This window comes from Entamoeba histolytica, genomic scaffold (assembly GCF_000208925.1).
Source record: "Entamoeba histolytica HM-1:IMSS scf_1104750518999 genomic scaffold, whole genome shotgun sequence".
NCBI classification, from domain to species: domain Eukaryota; phylum Evosea; order Mastigamoebida; family Endamoebidae; genus Entamoeba; species Entamoeba histolytica.
Genome location: NW_001915146.1, coordinates 1,389 through 19,033, shown reverse-complemented (window position 1 = coordinate 19,033; position 17,645 = coordinate 1,389). Strand labels below are relative to the sequence as shown.

At 24.5% G+C, this 17,645-nt stretch overlaps 10 protein-coding genes across 10 annotated transcripts; 7 read left to right on the top strand and 3 right to left on the bottom strand.

Annotated features, from left to right (window-relative positions):
- Positions 1-1,914: 1,914 nt before the first annotated feature.
- EHI_179400 (nuclear pore protein, putative) lies at positions 1,915-2,967 on the top strand (the record flags this gene model as incomplete). Its single annotated transcript, XM_645909.1, has 1 exon — positions 1,915-2,967. The coding sequence occupies one exon, from the start codon at positions 1,915-1,917 to the stop codon at positions 2,965-2,967; it is 1,053 nt and encodes a 350-aa protein (XP_651001.1).
- Positions 2,968-3,599: 632 nt separating this feature from the next.
- EHI_179390 (Translation initiation factor, putative) lies at positions 3,600-3,987 on the top strand (the record flags this gene model as incomplete). The annotated part of the gene is made up of 2 exons (XM_645907.1): positions 3,600-3,785; positions 3,841-3,987. 2 exons carry the CDS (start codon positions 3,600-3,602, stop codon positions 3,985-3,987), a joined length of 333 nt encoding a protein of 110 aa, XP_650999.1.
- A 75-nt stretch (positions 3,988-4,062) lies between these two features.
- Positions 4,063-4,382, bottom strand: EHI_179380 (uncharacterized protein; the record flags this gene model as incomplete). Its single annotated transcript, XM_645906.1, has 2 exons — positions 4,063-4,233; positions 4,317-4,382. 2 exons carry the CDS (start codon positions 4,380-4,382, stop codon positions 4,063-4,065), a joined length of 237 nt encoding a protein of 78 aa, XP_650998.1.
- Positions 4,383-5,041: 659 nt separating this feature from the next.
- On the top strand, positions 5,042-6,031 carry EHI_179370 (uncharacterized protein; the record flags this gene model as incomplete). The annotated part of the gene is made up of 1 exon (XM_645904.1): positions 5,042-6,031. One exon carries the CDS (start codon positions 5,042-5,044, stop codon positions 6,029-6,031), a length of 990 nt encoding a protein of 329 aa, XP_650996.1.
- Positions 6,032-6,200: 169 nt separating this feature from the next.
- On the top strand, positions 6,201-7,066 carry EHI_179360 (uncharacterized protein; the record flags this gene model as incomplete). Its single annotated transcript, XM_645903.1, has 3 exons — positions 6,201-6,401; positions 6,482-6,567; positions 6,622-7,066. The coding sequence occupies 3 exons, from the start codon at positions 6,201-6,203 to the stop codon at positions 7,064-7,066; spliced, it is 732 nt and encodes a 243-aa protein (XP_650995.1).
- A 721-nt stretch (positions 7,067-7,787) lies between these two features.
- Positions 7,788-8,551, top strand: EHI_179350 (ribonuclease P protein subunit p30, putative; the record flags this gene model as incomplete). The annotated part of the gene is made up of 2 exons (XM_645902.1): positions 7,788-8,039; positions 8,093-8,551. The coding sequence occupies 2 exons, from the start codon at positions 7,788-7,790 to the stop codon at positions 8,549-8,551; spliced, it is 711 nt and encodes a 236-aa protein (XP_650994.1).
- Positions 8,552-8,671: 120 nt separating this feature from the next.
- On the bottom strand, positions 8,672-9,826 carry EHI_179340 (HMG box protein; the record flags this gene model as incomplete). The annotated part of the gene is made up of 1 exon (XM_645901.1): positions 8,672-9,826. One exon carries the CDS (start codon positions 9,824-9,826, stop codon positions 8,672-8,674), a length of 1,155 nt encoding a protein of 384 aa, XP_650993.1.
- Positions 9,827-10,702: 876 nt separating this feature from the next.
- EHI_179330 (protein phosphatase family protein) lies at positions 10,703-11,551 on the top strand (the record flags this gene model as incomplete). The annotated part of the gene is made up of 1 exon (XM_645900.1): positions 10,703-11,551. The coding sequence occupies one exon, from the start codon at positions 10,703-10,705 to the stop codon at positions 11,549-11,551; it is 849 nt and encodes a 282-aa protein (XP_650992.1).
- Positions 11,552-12,444: 893 nt separating this feature from the next.
- On the top strand, positions 12,445-13,980 carry EHI_179320 (uncharacterized protein; the record flags this gene model as incomplete). Its single annotated transcript, XM_645899.1, has 2 exons — positions 12,445-12,787; positions 12,845-13,980. 2 exons carry the CDS (start codon positions 12,445-12,447, stop codon positions 13,978-13,980), a joined length of 1,479 nt encoding a protein of 492 aa, XP_650991.1.
- Positions 13,981-16,145: 2,165 nt separating this feature from the next.
- Positions 16,146-17,081, bottom strand: EHI_179310 (short chain dehydrogenase family protein; the record flags this gene model as incomplete). The annotated part of the gene is made up of 1 exon (XM_645897.1): positions 16,146-17,081. One exon carries the CDS (start codon positions 17,079-17,081, stop codon positions 16,146-16,148), a length of 936 nt encoding a protein of 311 aa, XP_650989.1.
- Between the last annotated feature and the right edge of the window lie 564 nt (positions 17,082-17,645).

Here is a 17,645-nt window from a genome sequence, read left to right as displayed (position 1 = left end):
TAAAGAATGATATGAATTAAATCATAAACATTATTGACTATTACATGGATAAATTGGGTTTTAAAAGTTTTTACTTCATTTCTTAAAAATACAATTGAACAATGTTTATTAAAGAACAATAAAACAAATAACAGAAATATAAAATGATATAGGGTGTGCTTATATCCATCAAAAGAATGTTTATTTTAAAGGTATTATTGCAAACAAATTTATTAAAAATAAAGGAGAATAAATAGAAATGTAGAATGATGGGATGTAAGAATATGACAGGGTAAATCATTTTTTTGTTTAATAAAGTATTTACTCAAAAATGGAAACTTGAATATAGAAGTAAATAACATTAATTAGATAATATTTTTATTATAACCATATTATTGCCATTAGTATAACAACATAGATGAATATTAAAATTAATTAGTTTAAATTCATTTTAGTTGACAAGACTTATTATATATTTATCAATTTACTTAATTAATTGATTTTATTTTAAAGATATTTTTTATCGTTCAATATCTTATTTTCATCAAATCTACGCAATATTTCCTTAATAAAAAAAGGATATTTGTTTTAATTTTTTATTATTTTAATGATAGTTATGAGAAAAAATTTTTGTTATTGAACCACAATCGTTAAATTTGTGTCAATCAAAGTTTTTGACTCATTAAATGAATTAAATAAAACATGATAGAACGTAATATACTTTTTGATTTTTAAATTAAATGAAGAGAAATTTTGAAACCCTTAAAAAAGAAATTTCTGAAATACAGAAAAAAAAAGATGAAAAATTAGTATAATAAAAGATTACTTATAAATTATTAAATTTCAATATATTTTTTAACAAAGAAATGAGAAATGAAAATTCCGCTTTAATTTTTTTAATTTGAATTACTAATAGGGTCAATAAAAAACTTATTTTATCTTCATTCTATAAAATATTAAATTAAATAGAAACAGTTTTTTAGGCAAATAACAGTTATTGGTAATAACATGAACAATATAATAAGTTTGAAATATTAAAAATAATTTTAAATTTAAAGAAAAATAATAATAATCTGCTTTTATCTTCAACAAATGGTAGTTTATTCTTTAAATTGAACTGTTATATAGAAAAACTTTGAATAGTTTGAGTAGAAAGAATATTTGTTATTTAATCTAATCTAGTAAAAGGGTTTTCAATTCAATACTACAAATGAAAGTAGTCATTCTTCTTGCCTTATTCATTATTTGTGCTTTCTCTGAACAATCAAGTAGTTATAGTAATGACTCAAGTAGTGGAACAGAAGATGACAATAAATATTCTGTAGAATTTTGGGTTGCCGTTGGGTGTGCTATTGGTATTGCTGTTGTCACAATAATTTTGATTCTTGCAATTACAATTTTATTCATTTATAAGAAGATGACTAGTAAGTCTAGCGAATATGATGCTATTGCTTAACTCATTTTGTTTTTTAGACGATTAATGGTGAATAAATTTATTGTTGATTATTTTAATAACAAAACGGATTTTTATAAGTTAAAAATCAATTAAAATAAATAGTCTCATTCTGATTATTTTCATATAAAATTATTCTTTTTGATTATTCTGAATGAAGCAAACTAAAAAATATTTATAATATTTGTATTTTTTATTTAATACAATTATTATTTTTCTTTTTTCTTATGTTTTGAGATTAAAATTAATTCATTTTTCTAACTTTTTAAATTCATGTCATTATAATGACTTGGTTAATAATGAAAGTAATAGGAATATCATTTATTTTATTTATTATTTCTTTCAATTAAACTTATAAAGTACTTCTTAAAAAAAGAATATTTTTGAACTAAAATAATACAATTTATTATTTTTTGTTATATATTGCATTTTTATAAAGATAAAAAACAAAAATAGGAAAATAAAATCTTGAGATTCATTTCATGCAAAACTTAAATCAAAATACCTCTTTAACATCTGGAACAAATAGCAGTATACCTAGTCTTTCAACTAATGCATTTCTTTCATTAAACTCAAATGGAGGATTTGGAAGTTCTACTAACCTTTTTTCCACTTCACTTAATAATGGATTTGGAACAAATACAACAACAGGACTTGGAAGTACTAATAGTCTTTTCTCAAACACACTTAATACTGGATTTGGAAATTCAACAACAGGAAATAATAACACAGTGTTATTAAACCCTCTTTCTATTTCATCATTATCAATTGGAACTAACGTTTCAAAAGACAAACAAAATAAAGAAAAGTCATGGGTATATCATGACCAAACATCAATGAATCAACCAGATTTTGTAAGACCAGAAGAAATGATGTTTAATACATCATGTTGTATAATTGATCCAAAAGTTATTGACAAAATATTATTTGATGCTGAAAGAGAAATTGAGTCATTACAACCAAATGTTTCATATGACATTAAACCAATAGGATTAAAACAAGGATATGTATGTAATCCTTCAATGCAAACATTAAAAGCTATGTCAATTGAACAACTTAAAGATGTTTCTTCATTTGAAGTTTCAAGACCAGGTTATGGTAAAGTTATGTGGTCAAAAGTTGATTTAACAAATGTTAATTTAGATATATCTATTATTATAGAACGAGGATATTGTGATGTTTATCCAGATGGAATTCAAAAACCTCGATTTGGAGAGAAATTAAATAAAGAAGCTACTATTGTTTTAGAGAATGTCGTTGATACAGTAGAAGAATTTAGAAAACTTCTTCCTCGTTTAAGTAAGAAAGTAGATATTAAAAGTTATGAAGAAAATACTAAAACTGTTACTTTTGTTGTTCCTCATTTTACACGATATTCTGTTATTGATGAAGATAATAACACACAAGAGAATGAAAAAGAAGAAGGTATTGATTATGAAAAGAGTCAGATTATACCAAACAATAATCCTGAGTGGAAGTTTCCTGTAGTTGTTCTTCATAAGATTGAATACAGTCCATTTGAGATTGATATATAAAATGATATTCTCATTTTATTTGAATTGAGTTTTAGTAAAGAAATATATTTTTAACAATAAAAAAAACAAAAATAAATGAATTTTCTTTCAATTTATGAAAAAAAAAGACATCAAAATATTATTTAATCTTCTTCAAATCGTTCTATTCGTTTACCTCCTCTTTGAGGTGTTTTTCCTTTTGGCTTTTGATGTTTTTGTGATTTATATTCTTTTCTCATGTCATTTTTACTTTTTGTATCATCAATTTCAACAAAATGTTTTTCTTTCACTGCTTTTTGTTCAATTGGATGATTGACTGAATATATTTTTACATCGTCAACAGAACGGACTTGTTTCTTTTGTGGCTTTTCGTATTTTTCTTCTCTTTCCATTAAACTTCAATGTGATTATTTAGTCCTTTTGTTTTAATTACTTTTTGTTTTTAAACCCTGATTTCCATTCTATAATTACTTAGTACTTTCTTGTATGTTTTATAACACATTTTTTGATATTAATGAAACGTCAAAGTTGAATGCGTGATAAAAAAAAAGAATAGGGTTTTAATAGTAAAATAATAATAAAAATATAATAAAAATATAATTTTAAGAAAGACAAAAACATAAAAAGAACTAAAAGAACCAAAAGTCACAATCATGGCAGAATCAGCTGAACTTATTACAAATAACGACCAACTAGTTGAGGAATCAACCATTTCAGGAAAAGGATCATTTATTGTTCATTTTAGAATACAACAACGTAATGGAAGAAAATGTGTAACAACAATTACAGGTATTCCAGAAAGGTATGACGCTGATTTAATTCTTAAGCACTTTAAACGTGTTTGTCTTTTTTTTTGAAGATACTTATAAATTCAATATAACTAAATATTTATAGACATTTAATTGTAACGGCTCATTACAAAAATCAAAAGATGGCGAAGTTGAATTTAAGTTATCAGGTGATCAACGTAAAGCTGCCTCAAATTTCTTCCTTGCTGAAGGTATTCTTCTTCCAGAAAATATTAAAATCCATGGTTTCTAAATTGAGTTTTTATTATTTCATTTGTTCCATTAAAATATAATACTGGAAAAATAATTACCAAAAGGAGTGAATTGATTATTCCAATTTTGTTCTTCCTGACATGTATGACATCATTTTCATATTTAATTCAGTAACAGCATTCATTTCTTTTCTATCCTTAATGTCGTAGGTATATGTTTTAACGTTATCAGTAACTTTTAAAGTAATAATCAAATCATCATCTCGATACTTCATAAAATATCTTGTCTATCTAATCAGTTCAACCCTTTCTTAATTCAATTTGAATTACAAATTCATGACTAATAACCTTAGTCTTTTGTTTAACAAACATTTTGATTAGCCCTGAACAATGCTTCTGCGTATTCTCTGAATTTTGCGAGACTTTCTACTTTCATTAAGATTAAATAAAATTTTAAGATTCAGTTTAGATTTTCTTATTTTTCATGTCTTTTTGAGAATGTGATAATAATTGGATAATTAATGACAAGCAAATAAAAAACTAAGAGATACCTTTTTATTCTTCCTAAGATATAGCTGTTGAATTTATTTGAAAAGGTAAGTCATAATTAATAGTTTTTTCTTGAGACAAAAAACAGAACTATGAAAAAATAATAAAGTAAATGACTGAAGAAGAACTTCGTCAAGTGTTTGACATTTTTGCTTTTGAAGGTACTGACTATATTACAACTGTCTCTTTAAAAAGGGTTATGACAACACTAGGAGAAAAACTCACAAACGAGGAAATCAATGCTATGATTAAAGAAGCTGATACAGATAAAGATGGGAAAATATCATTTGAAGAATTTAAGCGAGTAGTGACGTCCGAATAAAGAAAGGAAAGAAAGATGTTTCATAATTTTTAACATTTCTTTTAAAAATTTTTATTAGTAAATATAAAAATAGTGAGGGTTATAAAAAACCCTAAAATAAAATCTATTCTTTAAAAACTTAGGGAAAATAAATGGTAGAAAGAGAAAAAAAAGAAAGGAAAAGATGAAGAAAAAGAAAAGAATCAAAGGATCAAATAAAAAAGAACCATCTTCAAAAAGAGTCAATGAGCGTAGATAAGAACATTACTTTGTCTTTAGATGAATATTGTAAATTAAAGAGCAATGCAGAACAGATGAAAGATAAAGAAAAAAATATAGAAGAGATGAAAATAAAATGCTCAAAAGCAGAAGAAGAAGTGAAAAGACTAAAACAAGAGATTCTTCAACTTCGAGAAAATGATGAAAAGAAAGAATTAGAATTAGCAACACAAAAAGTTCAATTTGAAAGAATTAAAAGTGAAATTGAAAAGACTAAACAAGAGAAAGCATTGTTAGAAACTAAGTTGGAATATGTGAATAGGGATCTAATGACATTAAAAAAACAATACAATGAAATAAATGATGAAATAATAGGACTTGCTCTTGTTGGAGGAGAAGATTCAAATACAACACAATTATTTGAAATGAAAGGACTCTCATTAGAAAAAGAAGAACGGAAAAAGCCACGTCAACCAACAAAAGAAAGAAAAAAAGAAATTAAAAAGAAAACAGTTATTGAGGATGATGAAACAGATACTATTGAAGATATAACACTAAAAACAATGAGAGAACATAGTGAAGAAAAAAAAGTAGATTTAGAAGAGACTGAAGAATTGTCTACAAGTGTTTTATTTAAAAATCCCCAAAAATGTGTTTTTGATGTAAATTACAATTTAGTTATTGATGTCATGAAAAAAATAATAGAACAAGGAAAAAGTGTTGCAAGAATCAAAGGATTTCCAAGTATTCTTGCAGTAGATGTTTTTAAAGAATATACTCAATTAAAAGGAATTAATATTTATGATGGAATTAAAGGAGAAAAAGAACGTAAAAACCATTTAAGATATAATGTTGGTAGTTTTAATAAATGTTTAAAAAAACTTGAAGATGCTAGACTAAAAAAGGGATTTCCTGAAACAATTCGAGTTGTTACATCTTGTTATGTATACATTCAATGCATTGGTGATCAATTTAAAGTAAAGCCATCAAATTCTACCAATTCATTATCGAATTGAAGAATAGTCATAACAAATGAAGAATGAGTATCATTAAACAAACAATCACATAAACGAGTTATTGTTTTTATTTAAATGTTTGATAAATCTTTTAAAATTCTCTTTTTATTATTTGTTCCTTTTCATTTCGGTTTTTTCTTTTCATAAAAAGAACTAGTAATATTATTTTATGACTCTTAATCTACCAACTCAACCTCTTACTTTCTTAAAAGCTGTTGAATTCTTTGGAGAATATGAAGATGCAATCCCATTAATTTCTGATATGAAGAATGATATGAAAGAATTTATTCAATTTGTAGAAGAATCATCATGTGATAGTTTTGAAGGTATTACAACGTCTTTACAAAAAATTACTGATGACCTTTATTCTGTTTGTAATATTAAATAAATCTACTAACCAAAAAAAAAACAGTCTCTATTAAAAAGAAAATAAAAGACTTATTTCTTTAGAATCTTGGAAGAAATGTAAATGCTTTTAAAGCTTTGTATTATGAAAATAATCAACAAATGGAAATTATTCATCGTTTAGCATCCAAGTTTGATTTATCTTTTTGTTATTTCTATTTTATAATTATATAACTTAAATCTAGTTATGTTCATGGTCTATTTCATGTAAAATTTTGGATCATTCTTACAAAAACATGTTTTGCAATTCAAGATGCTTTACTCTATTCTACTTGTCAAGCTTCAACAATACAAAATGATTGTATTGAATATTTAGCAATGGCAAGTGATGTGTTTTATTCTATTGAACATGATTTATTAACACCAGAAGAAGTGTCAAATGCATTGATTGGATTTATTAATAAAATTAATAATGATGTACCTATAATTGCAAATAGAATAGAAACTATTAAGAAAATTATTGTACTCTTAAAACCTATTCATCTTATGTCAATTTATCATTATGTTGCATTAACAAATAATAATGATGTGATTAATGTTTTAAAACAAATAATAGATGACCTTTTAATGAATGGTCCTGTTATTCAATTTGTTCAAGAAAATATGGTTTGTTTAATGGATGAAGAATAGAATTGAATAGAACATATTTGTGTCTAATTGAAGTTTTACTAAAACTATTTTTATTTTATAGATTAATTTAGTTTTATTAAAAAAATGAATTTAATAATATTTAGTTTTAAAGAAAATATTTCTTATTAAAATTATATTTATGTTAAATGTATGTTAATTTTTTTATGATTTTGTCATAAATCTTTCTATTGTTCTTTTGGTTTTTGATATTCTATAGTTTATGTGACTTATTTAAACTAAAATAAAGCTTCTTTTTCATTCATTATTTTTATTCTTTTTAAATGGTTTAGAACCTTCAATTATTTAGTTTTTTGTTATAAACTATCTTGCATCAGAAAGTTAGTGTAATGTGTTTATTTCAAGAAGTTGTTTTAAAAAAGAAGCTTTGAAAATTAGTAAATAGCACAAAATTAAAAAAAGATAAAGTAAGAATATAGAAAAATAAAGATTAAAATAAAAAGATTTTTTAATAAAATAGTATTGAACGTTAGATAATTCAGTCAATATACTCTCAAAAATCAATCGTAGATTCTAAACGATTATTAGTAATAAATAAGAAACAAAAGAGTTGATTTGATGGCGAAATAAAAAAAACAATTACCAAAAATGAAAAAAAAAGAAGAAATACAAGGGAAAACTACTAATTTGATACCAAGAAAAATAAAATGCTGACCACTTTTTAAATCACTTAATTGACGGCGAAAACTAATAAAGTCGAAAAATGGCTGATTGCTGTGTTGAATACTCAGAGAATGGATATAATGAAATATCCCAATCTCCTCTTTTTAATGAATTTCGCTATGTAATTTTTGCTATTAAAATTAAAGAAAATAGGCTTTTCCAAGACATTAAACCACCTAAATATCAATATCAAACTAATTTACCTAGTGGAGAATATTCATTATTACCTAGTCATAAACAACTTACAAGAGCATCATTTATTGTATCAAATTTACAAACACTTCATTCTTTAGTTTGTTTATTATTTTAATTTTTTTTGTCCATTAAATATATTTAATGAAATAGGTTGTTATTGGTAAGTCATTTGACTTAGTATCAGTAGAACCAACTAATGAAAGGGCATTTAATGAAACATGTTCATTAGCAACTACTGATATTATTACATTAGACTTTTTACGGTATTCTTTTTATACTAATATAAATGCTATAAAAACTGCTCTTACAAGAGGAATTTTTTTTGAAATAAAGATGTCATCTCTTTCATCTATTAAAAATGGAAATTTACGTTCTCAAATTTTTTCAAATATTCATGACTTTATCATATTAACTAAAGCTAGAAATTTAATTCTTTCAAGTGGTGCTACTTCATTAAATTCATTTAAGTCTCTTCGTTCACTACAACATTTTGGTAGGACTCTTGGTCTTACACCTTCTCAATCATATGATGCTATTTGTTCAAATCCTATGCGTTGTATAACTCGTTCAAGAAAAAGAAATCCTATTAATTGTTTGGTTATTGTCTAATTATACTATCCTAAATTCTAATCTTTCATTTTTTTTTTCTATTGTTAATTCTTTATCTATTTAAAATATAATTAAAATTAATAAAGTAATCATTTGAAAGAATGTGTGTATTTTTTATATTTACGATTTTATTTTTTTTTGAATTTTAAGAAGAACAGTATTCATATCTTCATCAGATGAACTTGACTCATCCTTTTTTTGTTTTTTACTTTTCTTGTCTTCAACCTTTTTTGATTTTTCTTCATCCTTTTTCTTATCTTCTTTCTTTGAATGTTTCTTTTCTTTTTTACTTTCTTCTTTTTCACTTTCAGGTTTTTTAGGTTTCTTTTCTTCTGTTTTTTCCTCTTTCTTTTCATGTTTTTTTTCATCCTCTTTTTTTATCTCATCTTTCTTTTCCGACTTCTTCACTTTCTTGTCTTTTTTTGTATCTTCTTTTTTATCACTTTCTTTCTTTCCTTCATTCTTTTTCATTTCTTCTTTTTTCTTATCTTCTTTCTTTGAATGTTTTTTTTCTTTTTTTTCATCTTCTTTTTTTATTTCAACTTTCTTTGTTTTTTCATCATCTTCTTTTTTTATTTCAACCTTCTTTGTTTTTTCTTCCTTCTTACTTTCAACCTTCTTTGGTTTTTCATCTTCTTTTTTAATTTCAACTTTCTTTGGTTTTTTTTCTTCTGTAGCCTTTTCATCTTCCTTCTTTGTTACTTTTTTTGATTTCTTTTCTTTTTTATCTTCAGTGCTTAGTGTTTGTGCATCATATTCTTTTAATTTATCATTATACTCTGCTTTAGATGCATAATATTGGTCGATATATTTTTTCTTTTGTTCTTCAGGTAATTCTTTCCATTCGACCCCTATTTTTTTACCAATCTCTGATATTTTTAAATCAGGGAACTGTTTCTTATATTGAGGGTACTTTTCTGATGAAAATAATAAATAAGCATTTTTTGGTTTTTTTGGTTTATTTTCATCTTTCTTTGGTGTTGATTTTTCTGATGCTTTCTTTTCATCTTCTTTTTTCGATACTTTTTTGTCTTTTTTTTTTTCTTTCTCAGTTTTAATTACTGGCTTTTTAGTGTCTTGTAATAAACTAGATTTTCTTACAATCCCTTCTTTCTTTTCTAATGATTGTGAAGAACATGCAGAAATACACTCTATACAACTAGCCTCGGCATCATAATCGACTTTTGCTTCTTTTTTAAATACTTTAGCTGCATCTCGATATCCTTGTTCAAGCATATAAATATAAATATGGGCATTAGTAGATTGTTGAGACATATTTTAAACTTAAGTCTAATGAAATTTGACACAATACTAGTTCTCTTTTATAGTGACCATTTCTTTTCTAATTTTTTCTATTCTTAAGCTAAGTAGATTCTTAAGGTAAAGTCCCTGTGATTTACACTATTGTGCTCTATTTTTTTTGTCCCCCATTATCTTCACTAGTTATATGAAAAGAGAAAAAAGTAGGTTTTCCTGTTTTTGAAGTTTCTTTCTTAGTTGTTGTCTTTTCATTTATTTCCTTAATGTACTAGGTAATCAAGAACTTAATTTGCCGAATCTTATAATTACGTTCATTAAGAGTCTAGTGGGGTTTATCTCAAAAAATTTTTAATGGGTGTAAAGCCAAAATTAAGTAGCTTTCAAAATAAACTCCACTGAGTGAAATTTTTTTTCTTTTCTTTAGTGAAAAACACACCATAAGTAAAGACTTTGAGAAAAAAGAATTGAAGAACAGTATTATTCTAAACACAGAATAATTCAAGTTAATAGAAACAAAGGAAAGAATAAAGTGCCTATAATAAAAATTGAGTAATAAAAATGATAAAACAATAAAAGAAACAAAACAAATAAGAAAGAAGGAAGAGATTGATCCATTTGAGTAGATAAACTTTCAATTTTTTAGATTAGTTAAACAACTAAAAAAGGAGAGGATGAAAAAACACTGAAAGAAGAAAAATAAACAAAGGAGAGGAATTCTTAAAGAAAGAAGAAGAGAAATGAGAGGTTTATAAGGAAGTTTTTTAATGAAAAAGAAAAAAAAATAAATAAAACCAAGAGAAGTAAAAACAATGTTGTTTTATCAATATTTAAATAAGAAGGAAAGAAACTTCAATTAAAAAAAATGAACTAAGAAAAAACATACCAAATAAAATGGACAAAGGTAAATTAGCAAAAATGGAAATAGGATTTCATGAAGAATGTGGTCCTCGTCCACAAATGGAAGACGCTCATTTAATTATTCCTGATTTAAATAAAATGTTTAAAATTAAAGGAGATCAAATGGCATTATTTGCTGTATTTGATGGACATGGAGGTAAAGAAGCTGCTAAAGTTGCTGAAGAAGTTTTTGCACAAATTCTTGTTAATGAAACAGAATTTAAAGCTGGTAATTATGAAAAAGCATTATATAATGCATTTTTAAAAACTGATCAAGAAGTTCTTAAACGTTCAGAAGCTGATCATTGGACTAATGGATGTACTGCATGTGTTGTTCTTTTAGTTGGAAAACGATTATATACAGCTAATCTTGGAGATGCTGAAGCAGTTCTTGGAATTACTAAACCAAAAGAAAAAGGATGTAAACCTGTTCCATTATCAACAAAACATAATCCAACTGATGAAGGAGAAAAAAAACGAATTGAAGAAGCAGGTGGACAAGTTATTTGTGGAAGAATTAATGGAATTCTTGCTATTTCAAGATCATTTGGAGATATAGAATTTAAATATCCATATAACAAATCAATGAAAGATTTTGTTTCACCAATTCCTGCTCTTCAAATGACACCAATTGGAAAACATAATCCATTCCTTATTTTAACTTGTGATGGATTATATGAGAAAATGAATTATGAAGAACTTATTACTCTTACTTATGAATCAATTGAAAAACATAAGAAAAAAGATTTTGATGCTGTAGCTACTGAAATGATTGCTGAGTCTTTAAAAAGAGGATCAATGGATAATCATACTGCTATTGTCGTCTTCTTTAAATGGAAATAATCATTTAAAAATTAAATTCTTTTTCAACAAATAAAGTCAAAGAACTTTAAAACTATATTTTTATTTTTACTTTTTATTTATTTTCATTAAAATTGCTTTTTATTCAAATTTAAAATTATTAAAATCAAAATAGAACTTCTTTTAACGTATTTAATAACATCATTATTTAACATTTTTGTCAGTTGTTGTTTTTTTGTTTTTTACTAAAATTAAATATCTATTTTAATATCTTTTTTCTATTAATTCATTTATTTGTTAATCTTTTTTTATCTTATTTTATTGTATTATAAATTATAAAATATATCTTTATTAGATTTTATTTGTTTTGTAACTTATTTATTTTTATTGTTAGTTTTGATTAATTTGTTTCATTAGATGATACTGTATTCTATTACAAATTATGTATTTTTTTTTATTAATTATATAGTCATTTATTATGTTATATTAGTATCTTATTAATGTGTGTTGTTTTTAATTTGTTTTTCTGATTTATAACTATTGTAAACTTTTTGTCAAAGAGTAGAAATAGAATTACTAAATAACTTTTTAAATTGAAGTTATTAGTCTAAAATAACAATAATTCATTTAGATGTTTTAATATATTCGTTCTGTTCAATTTACTAAAGACTTTTTGTTTTTTTTTCTCTTTACCTAATATATATTCACTTTGGTTCTTATCTTGAATGTCACTTTCTTTAATTCAATGAGTAGAATATTTTTCTCTTAGTTTCAGTGATTTAATTTTGTGATATAATAACATTTTTTGTAAATAAGAACAAATAACAAATTATTATTCACTTTACTATTTATGTTATTTTTTGAATTTTTTTTAAGTTTGTCAAAAATGTCAAATCTTAAAAATAAAAAGGTAATTGAAAACTTAAAAATCAGATATGAATTATAACAACACAGCTACTACAAACAAAGAGCCAAAGCTTCTTGTATCTAAGTTATCAAAATGTGGATTTCTTTTAATATTTGCAATGTTTGTTGTTATTGTAACTTTCTGTATTAGTATCTCAATGACTATCCCAAATCCATGGTTTTCTAAAACCCTATCAACATGGGACTGTGATGAAAAAGTCTCTAATTTTGATAAAAAGATATGTCATGGTATTGATTTAAATGAACAAAAGACAAAATTAACTGTTGCCTTTGGTCCATTCACAGTATTAAACCAAGAAACACGTATATCATTAATACCTCAAAAGAGATTTGGTAGAGAAGGAATTTCTGGTTTGTTTTATAAATTTTTTGGTATTTTTGAGATAGAAAAAATTAACAAGTGAATAGCAAAAGGAATTACTGAAATTAGTTATAAATTATATGGATCAGCTTTACCTATCGATAAAAATAGTAAAGTTGATACCAATTCATTAGAACTTCTTGAAGAAAAAACAATAACAAGAAAAGTTAAATGTCCTGCATCAAGAGGTCTTGATTGTAAAGCAATTCCACTTGCTTCACAAATTTATTTAACACATCCAAATTATCTTCTCGAATTTACATTTACACCAACTGATATTTCTTTAGGAGATATTATTGTAGAAAATTCATATATTTCAACTTCATATTCAGTATTTGAAATGTTTTGGAGAATGGCATTTATTTTGTTTTCAAGTTTCTGTTGTATGTTATATCTTTCATCAATTAGAGGTATCCCAATTAGTCAATGGTGTCATGAACAAAAGTGGACATTTATACTAAATATTGTATTAATATTATTTAATAACCCATTCTTCTTTTATGAATATATAGTAGATAGTGTAACATTCTTATTATTTAATACTGGTATTGAAACATTCTTTATTTGCTTCTTAATGTTTTATGTTCTTTCTATGTTTGAAGCTTTACGTAAACCATTAAATATAAGAAAATCATTTAGATTTATTCTTCCACGTGCATTATTATTATTAACATTATTTATGTTAGTTTTTACGGAGTTAATGTATAACCGTACAACACCTAATTATTCTATTACATTAAAGGGAATTGATGATCCAGCAAATGTTGTTTTGTCAATTCTTATTTTAGGTATTATAGTAATTTATATCTTTTGGTTAGTATTTGGTATTATTCGAACTTATTCAGAAAGTAGAAAATTAGGACCTGTTTCATTACGTTTGAAATATTATGGAGGATTTACTATTTGTGTAATTATATTGTATTTGTGTCTTTTAATTGCTGCTAATTTTATGGGATATCATAACAATGCTTCAATTACGTTGACTACACTAGCTTATGTCAATCTCTATGTTATGACTTTAACTATTTTATATCTTCCTGTAGAAATGAATAACGTTCCAGGAAATCGTGTAAATCTTCAAAATAATGTGATTCATTTGGATGAAGAGATTAAAAGTGGAGATGATGACTTAATTGTGGTAGATGATGAAAAAGGAAATGATCTTATTGTCATTGATGAGTAGTTATAATTCAGTTCCTTCTATTTTAATTAACGTTGTTCTAAAACAAGAAATGTCAAATTTAGATATTATCTATTTAAACGTTATTTTTTGAAATTATAATGAACTTTTATTTTTTAGTATAGTAGTTGAGAATTATCTCCTTCAGTTTCTCCCATTCTTTTTTTTTATTAATACAGTAATTTAACTCAATGAAAGAAATCTTATTATTCAGTCATGAATACTCGCCGTATAATGAGCCTCAGTGCTGTAGATGATCAGGACATTATTTTAACATCAAAATATACTACAATAGAATCTCCTCAAAGTCCTAATGCATTATTGGTTACAAAAGAAATTTCGCAAATATTAAATGGTTCTTGGACAGAAGAAGGACTTGACCAATTAAATAGTATCCTTCAAGACCCTTGTGTGATAGAAAAGTGTAAAGCACCAGAAATACCTAATTAATGTGATTATTTATTAAATTATTCCTTTTTGTTTCTTTTTCAAGTCACTTTTTATTTAAGCTGATTTTGAAAAGATGTGTTGTTCTTTGTGGTTTAAAAAAATGGTAATGAACGATTTTCTCTTTATTACTATTTACAAGTAAATTAAGTTAATTGAAACATGTCATAAAAAATAATTTTAACGACTATGAACTGGGAATTTTACCTTAAATAAAATGATTTGTTAGTATAATATGATATAAAAATAACTCAATAGTACAAGATAAAACCATTAAAATAATAATATTAAACATACAGTAATATCCAATATTAGTATTGTTATTAGTTTAGAATGATTCTTATAAATAAACTTACTTACTAATTCAGTAAAACAAAAAAAAAGAAATAGAATAAATAAGTAAATAGAGAATAAATAAGAACAGGAAGAATTATTACTAAACAGAACAATCAAAAATATATGAAATCAATATTATTGATATACCTATTAATAGTCAAAACAATGATAATAATAAACATTGTATCTAATAAGCAATTAAAGGATAAAAGTTTACCAAATTAATTTAAATCTTTTTATAGAATTATTATAAAATAAAAATATTTAATACAAACAATTATCATAAATAGTTTATTCAATAAATTATATAATACAAGGAATAATTTTTAAATTTAAATAGAAGGAAGTATGATTAGTTTAACAACATGATTTATCTATTAAAATAATAAAGGGTGTATGTATAAAATTTGGTTTAAGTGTCACATGATATTATATTATTGTTCATTGTGTTATAGGATATAATAAAAAGAAATAAATGCTTATTAATATCATTTTTAATTAATTATGAATAAGTATTGATATTAAAAATAGAATTAACATAAAAATAAACTAACTAATAATATCAATATTATAATAAGTAAACGTAATAAAAATAAAACAACATTATCATTATAATAAATAATAAATTAAAGAGGTGTATTATTACAAAATGACAATTAACAACTTTTAATAATTGACACATGACACATGTCTAAATTAATTAATAAATTCAAATTACAAATTAACAAGAATAGTATTAGAGAATAAAAATATATTAATAACTGAATAAATATTAAATGTATAAAAAATAAATTAAGAAAATAAAATTAACTTGTGAAGACAAATTAAAGAAGTCATAATAACAAAGAATAGGAATCATAAACTTGAAGTATTTCATCAAAAGTTTTAATTCAACGTAATAATCGACGAATTAATTTTTATTAAATGATAAATATCAGAAGTAGATTCTGTAAAAAAGAACTAAAGTATTTAATAAATCATTAAATTTAAAACCAATGTAAATGTTTTTTGAATTATTATTTTTATTATAAAATGAAGAAAAATAGGGAATATATGATAAAAAAAAATTGTTCAATGATTAAAAAGAAGACTGAGTTCTTTTAAGATGTGTAGACTCAATAAATTCACACTGAGAAAATATAACTGATTCTAGGTATTCTAATAACTCTATCTTTGTTTCTGATGAGCGACGTAAATGAATAATAAAAGAGAGGTCATTCTGATTGATCATTTCTTTATCTCCAAAACATTTTGAGAGAATTGAATTGAATCTCTTCATTTCTTCAAAAGAAGTTGTAACACTTTGCATTGAAAGGAATAAAGAGTTTAAAAAAATAGATTTATTTTTACAAATTAACATCATGAACGACGATAATCAATCAATTTTATAAAAATTGTTTTGTAGCATCAACCGAATCATTCCAAAGCTTTGTGCATATATCACTATCGTCCATAATTTTGTTGTGTTTTGCTGGTTTACAGTCTGCATAATAAGCTCCATTTGTAATTGACTCAGAGTGAATTAAATGAAGACATGTCTGTGCTCCTTCTAATGGAGTCTTAAAAATGACTTGAAGAATTGGCCAACAAAGATATTGAAGCCATATTGGGAAAAATTGCCATAATGCGGTATTAACACAACCTGGATGAAGAGAAACAGCAATAATATTATCATTCCTTTTAGCAAGTTCTTGAGCCATAATAGCCATAGATAATTTGCTTTCACAATACCATCTCATTGAGAAGAACCCTTTTTCTTCTGCAACAAATGGAAATTCCTTACGATGATATAATTTACTTGCAACAGAAGAATAATTTATAACTCTTCCATTACATTTTTCTAAAGCACTAAGAAGTTTTTGTGTAAGAAGAAAATGACCAAGATAATTCACTCCCATTTGAGTTTCATACCCTTGTTTAGTCTTTCCATAAGGAACTCTCATAACTCCAGCGTTATTAATTAAAATATCAATCTCATGATACTTATTTAATATATTTTCTGCACACTGTTTTACTGAGTCTAAATCTGATAAGTCAAGATGTTCATGAATAATATTACAACTTTTATGTACTGATTTAATTTCTTCAATTACTTTCTGAGCAATTTCATTATTTCTTGAACAAGAAATAATGGTAGCCCCAGTATCAGCAAGTTGTTCTACAATAACTTTACCCATCCCATGAGTTCCTCCAGTAATAACAACAACTTTTCCAGATAAATCTCTTTTAGAGTGATTAACACCACCAGCAGCATATAATCGAACAAGCACTGCTATAGCACCAAGAATGACTAATGAACAAATTAGAGTGATAATATCCATTGAGAAAGGAAAATAAGATAAATAAGATCTGTAGATTAAAATAGAAAAGGAAGTAGGAAGAATAAAATGAAATTTTCTTTAGATTTTTTTGTTATCTAAAATAGAAAAGAAGAAAAAAATCGTAAAATCCATTAAAATTAATTATGAAAATCAACTGATAGCTAAAACATAAAAAAATAGAAAGTATTGTTATGGGGATATTTGATTTACTATTTCTAATCCCCAATTAATTGAATTAAACCAAATACATAAACATTGATTCATCTTCTATTTTAAGAGATTTTAAAAACATTTGAATGTAATTAGATGTCATAACAGGATTATATGATGATAAATGAAGTAAAAGGTCTAAAACCGAAGATTGTAATTGATCTTTTGAAAAATGATATTGAAGATAAAGAAAAACGATTAAGTCATTCCAAAGGGAATCTGGGATACTAATTGTATTGAGGAGTTTTATAATAATAGGAAGAATTGATTTATTATGAGTTTGAATATGAAAAGAGAGAGAATGAATGAGTTGAGATAAATGACGAGTAATAAAAATTTGAGAAGTTGTGATTA